This window comes from Micromys minutus (genome assembly GCF_963924665.1).
Source record: "Micromys minutus genome assembly, chromosome: 2".
Lineage (NCBI taxonomy): Eukaryota > Metazoa > Chordata > Mammalia > Rodentia > Muridae > Micromys > Micromys minutus.
In genome coordinates, this window is record NC_137971.1 from 70,476,510 (window position 1) to 70,485,304 (window position 8,795).

General features: G+C 53.7%; 1 protein-coding gene across 1 annotated transcript; it reads right to left on the bottom strand.

Annotated features, from left to right (window-relative positions):
• Positions 1-933: 933 nt before the first annotated feature.
• Positions 934-8,217, bottom strand: ARMC5 (armadillo repeat containing 5). The gene is made up of 6 exons (XM_080911826.1): positions 6,917-8,217; positions 5,556-5,663; positions 4,674-5,460; positions 2,752-3,248; positions 1,998-2,130; positions 934-1,905 (listed from the first exon to the last, which is right to left on the bottom strand). The coding sequence occupies exons 1-6, from the start codon at positions 7,377-7,379 to the stop codon at positions 1,113-1,115; spliced, it is 2,781 nt and encodes a 926-aa protein (XP_080767952.1). The 5' UTR covers positions 7,380-8,217; the 3' UTR covers positions 934-1,112.
• Positions 8,218-8,795: the final 578 nt, after the last annotated feature.

The window sequence follows — 8,795 nt, forward strand, 5'->3', positions numbered from 1 at the left end:
TCAATTTTCACCATGGAACTGTCCTAGAACTCGTAAGAGAAGCACTTGCTTCAGCCTGCATGCCAGGATTACAGGCCTGTCCCACCTCAACCTAACGCACAACCCAAGCAGAGATCTGAACCTGCAGAGGCTCAGGAACAGCAAGAACCACCTTACCTCACCTTTCTCAAATGCCCAGTGAGGGAGACCTTTCCTTCACCCGAATGCCAGTAAAGGGGCTTTCTCTGAATGTGACTAAGAACGGGCCTCAGAAACCCTAAGAACACAATTAGGTTTCCTGCTAAACAGTTGCCATTTAACTGGCTTGACCCAGTAAGAGGGCTCAGCAGGTAAAGGCACGCTTTGCCAAGTAAGATGGTCTGAATTTGGTCCCTGGGACCCGACGAAAGAAGCAGAGAACTGACTCTATCAAGTTATCCTGACTTCCACATAGGAGCATGCACACACACACTAATAAATGTTTTACTTTTTGGGGGGGGGCTTAAGAGATGGTAACAGACATAGACAGGTAAAAGACAGAAGGCAGAAGTGTTACAACATGATGCCACACTCATACTCAGCCCAAACCTCTTAACCCTGGCCAGGTTCTGCATTTAGGTGGGTGGCTAGGTCTAGGCAATGAGGACTCACAAACAGAAAGCAGGCCTCCCCTGGGGCTCAAAACTCTACCTTAGAGAAAACCCACAACGTCCCAGGTCTGTAATCATCAGGCGCTGATTTATTGAACTCCTAAACCTAAGGATGGCCCACGTCAAAGCGTGGAGCTCTCAGCAGGTAAATGGGTGGGGTACCCCCAGGGGAAAGCAAGCAGAAGCACCACACAACAGCAGAGTCCACATCTCAGGTTTATTTCAATACCATAGTGCTGAGTCAGGCCAGCCCCTAGGCCTGAGCTGTCCCTTGGGACTCCTGCACAGACTCTGGCACTGACTTTTTAGTCCTGGGTCTTCAGCTCTTCATCCTGGGATTCAGTTGCATTTTCTCTTCAGTCCCTGAGGATAGCTCCTTCTGCAGACCTCTCTCATGCTGAGAGAAGCCTCCTTTACAGCCAATTCATCCCTTGGGTCCTCTCCCAGGGATGCCAATAGTTTATTCAGCTTAGGGCATATGCACTATGACTCAATCCCCATCACCACAGCCAGCAAAGCCTCAGTGAGGGGCCCTGCCTCCTCACCTGCTGCTTCCACAAGCCCCGTAAGAGCCAGGGCCCGTTTTCTTGGGCACTGCCCTGGTTCCAGTGTCCACCGTGCACAGTGGGCAGCCAGCCGGGGTCGGCCTAGGCGGAATACCTCACCCACTGACTCCGGGCCACCCCGGGGACTCAAGTGGATGCGTCCAACAGCTTCTTCTAGCTCTTCCTCCAGGGCAGGCAGCAAGAATCGGCCAGCAGCTTCTAGAGCTTCCTCAGCCTTGGAGCCCAGCAGAGGCTGACCAGGTGGGGGTATAGGCCCCAGAGCAGCCCCACAGCCCCGGCAGCCATGCAAATGATGTAAGACAGGCCACGCTGCACTAGGGGACAGGCCTCGAAGTGGCACCAAATCCATTTGGGCTTCAGCAAAGCTGCCGGAGAGCAGGGCCCGGAAGAAAGGGGAGGCAGCAGCTGAAGCAGCCCGCTGAGCAGGGAGCTGGAGGCCTGAATCCAGAATGAAGTGCAGGTCAGGAGCTGGGGCAGGGGCTGGACCCAGCAGTGGTTCATAGAGGCAAGGGGAGGGTGAGTCCAGTTCCAAGGGCAGGGCAGGTACAGGGACTGGGCTTGCAGTGGGAGACACCAGGCCTTGGAGACAGGACAGGGAATCTGCTGCAAAGAAGAGGAAGAGTGGGTGTGGAGCTGGCTGAGTTAGTGCTGTGAGGAGGAGGCGGAGGCCACCCTGATCCAGAAGTAAGCGGCGCCACAGAGTCGGCTTCCTGTGGGGAAAGGGGTCTTTCAGCAGGCTGAGGGCAGGCTGGAGACTCATGATCCAGCTCACAATCCCGGCAAGGTACCCATTTCACCTCACCGGCAGATGAAGGGTAGGGTCAGCGCACAGGCTACACGGTCCTCAGGACTCCCAGAGAGCAGCAGGTGGGTGAGGGCACCTACTCCAAAGGGGGACTCAGCCTGAACAGTCAAGTTCTGTAGCAGCATCTCACCTGCAGAGACAGGCGCAACAGGTCAGGGTGGGGGTCAGTGTTAAATATCAATCAGAGTGCTGTGGGCAACGCAGGGGAGCGTAAAACCTCAGGAAGAAATCAACAGAGGAGTGAAGAGCACTGCTCAAGGACAGGCGTAGGGTATGAGGAACTAAAAATCGAGGGTGAGAACAGAAACGTGGATGTCAGGCTGCAGATCTGGGCCCTCAAAGACTGAAACAGCCAGGCACAGAAGACAGGGCACTCCTAAGATGCAAATGGCAGTAGAGCCTGAGAGGACATGAGTGTGCCCCGGACAGTACAGAGCCAAGAATAGACTGGGTAAAGAAATGCAGAAAGGTCAGATTCTAGGGTACTAGGAGCCAAACCTGGTACCAGGAAACCTGGGCCCCAAGGTTTGGGGAAAGGACAGACTAGAACTCTCTGTATTCCAGGGCTATGGATCAGAAGGGAATATCCCCTGCCTTCCAGGGCCCTCAAACCACCAATGCCTGGGGGTTGAGCAGCTTAGATGGTGGGTTAGAGACAGTAGGCAAGTGAGTAGGAAGGAGAGGTTCTAGGTCCCCAAAAGGTACGGGAGGAAATGAGCCTTTCACGTGGGTGGGAATAGGGGAAACATACCCAGCTCTCGGTGCTGGCTTCGGTGTACAGGCCGGGCATGTGGCACAGGCCAGTCATCTGGTGAGACACCGAGTACCAGCCAGGCACGCAGCAGTGCCGCACCATAACTGCGCACAAAGGCCTCAAGGCACGCAGGGTTACAGGTGAGGCGTGCCAAGATACGTAGTGCGCGTGGGTTTGGTGGTCCTGGTGCACCTGTCACATAGGCCAACAGGCCACAAAGTGCTGGACCAGTCACTAGAGCTCCACTTGGGTCAGGAGCCTGGGAGAAGCGTGACAACAGCAACAGTGCTGGCCCCTCTTGGCCCCAAGGCTCCTCAGTAGTAGCAGCGGGGACACGACCCAGTTTGCGAAGTGTGCGGGGTGTCGGCATTGAGGTCTGGCCAGGGATAGGACTGACTGACTCAGATGGCTCTGGCATCGGACAACGCTCAGGAGACCAATCTGGGGAGATATCTCCAGGGCTTGCTGCATAACCCTCAGAGATCAGCCACAACCTACAGAGGACAGGAAGAAAAGGAGTCTGAACCCAGAGCCAAGGCAAGGAAGCAGAATCAAAAAGATGGTCCTGCATCACAAGATCAAGGCAAGCCTGGGATAGTGAGTTCCAGGACAGCCTAGTGAGATGCTGTCTCAAAATAGGAAAAGAAAAGCAGACAGATGGGAGGGAGAGAGAAGAGAGAAAGGGAGGAGAGGTGAATAAAGGAACAGTAAGAGAGGCAAAAGCTCTGAGAAAGGTGTGCAAAAGGGGGAGGACCCAAAACTGAGGCGGGGCCACACCTCGCTCTGAATTACTAGTGTCTACCAGGCGCCAAGTCCAGCTCAGGTGCTCAAGAAAATCAATAAACTATCCCCAGAGTTTATGATCTACTGAGGAGAAACAGCACAAGACCATAAAGCAGCTGGTCTAGGCAGGTATCCAGTGCTTTGTGCCTGTGATCCTGGCTCTCAGGGCTGACACGGGATAAGTTTAAGATGAGCCTAGGCTACAGTGAGACTCCTTGTCTAAACAAAACAGAACAAACCTTCCATGGTACATGTGGTGAAGTCAGTGTGGTGTGGGGTGGGAGAGAAGGGAAAGGGATATGGAGGTGAACCAGAAAATACAACAGCCACTGTGACTCCTTACAGAGACTATAGGACCTGTGCACAGACTCAAGGAGGTGAGAAATGAAAGCCTAAGGAGAAGGAGTGTTCTAGACAGAGAAGAGCAACCAAAGAGAGGAAGGAGGGATGAAGGCACACAGGAAGAGTGTTCTGGACATAGAAGCTCTCAGATGGTTCTGTCTCATCATGGTTAGAATCTAGAGAGGAGGCTACCAGGGCGTGGGAGTGGGTATGAAGTCAGCTCACAAGACTGACATGTAGTGACCATCGTCCAGAGCTAAATGAGGGACAGTCTTTGCGTGGTTCTGAGGGTACATATGCTGTTGTTCTCCACTGCACACACAAGAAGTCAGTGGCTCAGAGAGGTCAACTAGTTATGTTTTGGTGATGGTAACAGAGCAAGAACTTCTCTAAAGGCTAAGACAGGCAGGAAGGCTCCAAGTTCAAGGAAAGCCTGGGCTATATAGTGAGATATAGGCAGCCTAGACTTCATGGTAAAACACCACCATAAATAAATAAACAAATACAAACAAACAAGACTTGGGGCTCCGCAGCACACCACTGTGAGCAGAACACATGCCACCCTCAATCAACTTGTATAGGGCCCGGAATTCTGGAGGATTGAGTGGGCACAGGGTCAGAGGGCAGATCCAAGTCATATGAGAGGAGAGCAGAGATTGAAGACTCGGTCTCGGCAACCGTCTTCCAACAGAGCAGAGGCAGAGGTGAGAGCGATGGCTTTGGCAGACGCAGATCCCTCCCCAGGGCGCCATTCATCCTGCCATCCATCCTCAGGCCCTGATATGACCACTCACCTGAGGCTTCGGAAGCTTCCTCCCTCTGCCTGCCCAGAGGTCCGTTCCTCAGGGAAGTCCCAGGAAGCAGCTTCTACTCCTTCCTCTTCCTCTTTGCCAGCTTCACCACATAGCTGCCTGGCCAGAAGAGGTACAAGTCCCAGAGCCTGTAACTTGCCCAAGGCCCCGGTATCATAAAGGAAGCCTACAAGAGCAGCCACAACGCGTGGATGCCAGGCACTGGCACCAGGGTCCTGCAACAGACCCATCAGCAGCTCCAAACCACCAGCATCCCGAAGCCGAGCCCGGTTGATGGCTTCCCGGCATAAGAGGCACACAGCCCGCACTAGGGGCTGCTGGGAAGCTGAGCTGCTCCCACTGGGACCCCGTCTCCGCCTGAGCTCACCTAGTAACACCTCCACACCACCGGCATTGCCCAGTGCAGGCCGCACCAGGCCCTGAGCACACAGATTGGCAAGGATCAGGATGGCTGCCTCACGTATTGCACGTTTAGGGTGAGAAGCCAGACTGACCAGTGGGCCCAGTCCCCCGCCCAGACTTAGCTGCTCAGCACAGGCCCGGGAACAGCCTCGGCTGAGTTCCAAGAGAGCACGGACTAGGGCCGAGGTCAGTGCAGGGTCTGGGGCAGTAGCCAGGAGCTCAGCCAGTGGCCGCACGGCTCCTTGCTGTGCCAGGGCTAGGCGGTGCTGGGGTGAGTCTGCCAAGTTGCGGAGGGCACGAACTATGCTCTGTAGGCACTGTGAGTCCTGGCAGGCAGTAAGGCTCTCTACAAGAAAGGGAACAGCACCTAAAAAAGGAAGAGGAAGATACATAAGCAAGGGTAGACATCCAAGATCCAAGTCCTACAAAATCTCAGCCTACCCCATTCTCACAGCCTCTCACCAGCAGAGTGGATGTCCTCACAGCTCTCAGGCTCCATGGCTAAGTTCCCCAGAGCACGGGCCGTTCGGTTCTGGATGCTGTCTGTCTTCACACACTGAAGAATGGTCACTGCAAGAACAGTTTGCCTTCTTGAGGGCTCTACTCTTTGTCTCCAATCATCCAAAGCAAGAATGTGGTAAATGCTGGGGATATATGTCAGAGACAGAGTGCTTGTCTAGCTTGTACCAGACCCTGAGGCAATCCCCAACAGCGCAAAGAGAGATTGGGGAGGGAGAGAGAGGAGAGAGATGAGAGTTAGGGAAGGTCTTCAGGAGATGCTGAAAGGTGAGCAAGAGCTGGAAGGACTGTGTAGCTATTTGCCAGAGGGATGGTAAATGGAAAGGCTAGAATACCTCAGGTTTGAAGAGGCTTTTCCAAATGCCCCAGGGTAATAGTGTCTGTTCTATGATCTCACAAAGCCCCTCAAATGCCTGTCCAAGGAGTCAAAATATAAATGTGAAGGCAACAGAAGCCACAAAAGGGTTTTAAGGTGAAAGGTATGATGCGCTCTGCAACTATGGTGGTAGGGTATTACCAGAGAAAGGAATATGGAGAAAGAACGGTTGAAGCTGTCATGGAGTCCAGGTAACTTGGCTTGAACCAAGTCAACTTTTATCCCTACCAATCAGAAGGTAATACTGCCCAGCAAGGTTAGAGAGAACTTGGCATTCTGTCAAGCCTACTGTCATTCTATGCAAGCTTAAATATGAAAATGAGTCACTTTAAAAATTAAGATTTTGTCAAAACTGAGATACTATCAGAAGACAAGCAATGACTCAACTTTGTTCCCATCATTACCACAAGGAGGCGCCAAAATCAGCCGGTACACAGGCTTATCCCTTGCTGGAGTTTGTTAACTGTGTGTTTAAGTACCTACCTATGCTTGGAATCTGGGCATGCTACATTTGAATTTCATTTTATACTCAACTTCAGTCTTGCCGGGTAGCTATGGTTATTACACATGGAATTCTAGCTTTGGAGGGGCTGGGTGATTTGTTTGTTACATCTGACAGCACTAGTTTCTAAGTTCAATTATTGAACTTTTAAAACTACACTTTCTGACCTCCTGCTCATCCATATGAAGCCTTGCACAGGGACGGACACAGTAGTAAGCACTGTCTACGAGAAGCACCCAAAATAGAAAGTATAAACCACTGGCTCAAAAGTGAGGTTTGGGCAGGTGACGTCGCATACATAGCATTACACTTGAGGAGATAAGTGGCGCTGCACCATCACAGAGCGTGTACTCAGAGGTCTGCCATAGCGTAAGGACAGGTCCTGTGGGTTGGAACCTTTCTAAGAAATGGGGGCGGAGCACTTACCCAAAGGGAGAATGCCTCCAAGTCTCCGCACTTCAGCCCGGCACGCCCCTTCCGTACAGCAGTTGGCTAGAATGCTGAGCGCCAAATCCAGCGTCTTGCGCAGGCGCATTGGCGACGAAGGCGTCAAAGGCGACTCAGCAGCGGGGGCGTGGCCAGGGGAAGAACCAGCTGACGCAACCAACGAAGGGGCGGAGCCAGAGACTGCTTGGGACGGGGCGGGGCCCGCAGCAGCCGTTCGGCGTAGCAGGGCGAGAAGGGGGCGGAGCCCGCCGCGTGCCCGGAAGCGCTCAATTCCCTCTGCTGCCTTGATGTGGCGCGTGCGAAGAGCTAAGAGCGCGCGGCCCAGGGGTGTCTCGTTGGTAGCTGGGTCCTTTCCCCCACCTGGCCCCTCCCCGGCCGCCGCCGTGAGTTGCGCGAGGCAAAACGAGAGCGAGTCCGTAAGGGCCGGTCTCGCAGCCGCCATCTTGGCCCGGGCCTAAGGCTCCGCCCCGCGTCTCGCCGGTACTTTGAGAGAGCGGAACTGGAAGAGGGGGGCGTGGCCAGGCTGCTCCTCTGACTAGCGCCGCCGCAGTTATCTTGCGAGTCGGAAGTTGAAGTTCTAGATTCTGGAACTCGGGTACTTGCACAGTCGCAGAAGACATGGCGAGAATGGCATTTATCTGTGTGAAAGTAAGAGGCGCGTGCGGTGCATGCTGGGATATGTAGTCGGCGCCAAGCTTAGTGCAGTTTGAGGTGGGGTGATAAACTCCTTCCAGGGCCGAAGAGTGAGCTGTTGCTCCTAGAATCAGACGCTCCACTGTGGAGTCTTAGTGCACTCCTGTGCTCCCCTATGTGACTTAGCTACCTCGCTCCCGGTACGTCCTTGTCAGCGACGTTCAGACTTTCTTGGCAACCCTCAAGCGCGGTGATTCAGTGGCCCTGAAAACCGGACTGACTCGCAGAACCTCAAGCCGTTTCAAAAGTGCTAAGTTTCTGACAGAAAGGTCTCACTAAGCGAATGAAAGAGTTAAACCTACCGGGAAAGTACGCTGCCACTTCCTAGAGTCTCTGGGGCTTGGGAACCTTTCCGTTTCCGGTGCTGGTCTCCAATCCTCCAGTGCCCCATTCTCCAACAGTGCTGATGAGTTAGACGGGTGGCATTTAGGAAACCGAGCGCTTTTTGTGCCGCAATGGAACTTGCGGCGCCAGAAGTGGCTAGGGAGAATCTAGATGGGGCGAAGCTGCTGGAGAACGGAACATCAAAATTCCCGGGATGCCCGTGGTCGCCCCTGGATCGCGAGGTCGCGCTACATGAGCGCCCCCTCCTGGCGCGGCCGGAGCAACCAGCCCCCGAGGAAAAATTGCTGGACCAGCAGTACTTAAGTAGGTCAGGTTCTGGCCCTGAGAAAGAAGCCTTTGCCAAAACCAGCGATTCTGTAGTCCCCAAAGCTTTTAAGTGCAGGAATTGTGGGCTGGCTGTAGCCAGCCTCTCTGACCTCATTCACCATCAAAGCAGCCATGGGTGTGGCCGACCTTACAGCTGTCCAGAGTGTGACAAAAGCTTCCGGCGTGGCTCAGATTTGGTTAAGCATTACAGAGTTCACACTGGTGAAAAACCATATCCCTGTCCAGAATGTGGCCGTTGCTTCAGCCTCAGTTCGAATCTCACTAAACACCGGCGTTCTCACTCAGGTCTCCGGCCTCATAAGTGCATGGAGTGCGGAGAAGCCTTTGGTCGCAGTGCGGATCTAGCAAAACACCAGCGGGTGCACACTGGGGAAAAGCCTTATGCTTGTGCTGAGTGTGGTAAGACTTTCAGGGTTAGCTCCAACCTGATCCAGCATCAGCGTACTCACACTGGTGAGAAACCCTACCGCTGTGGACTCTGTGGTAAGAGTTT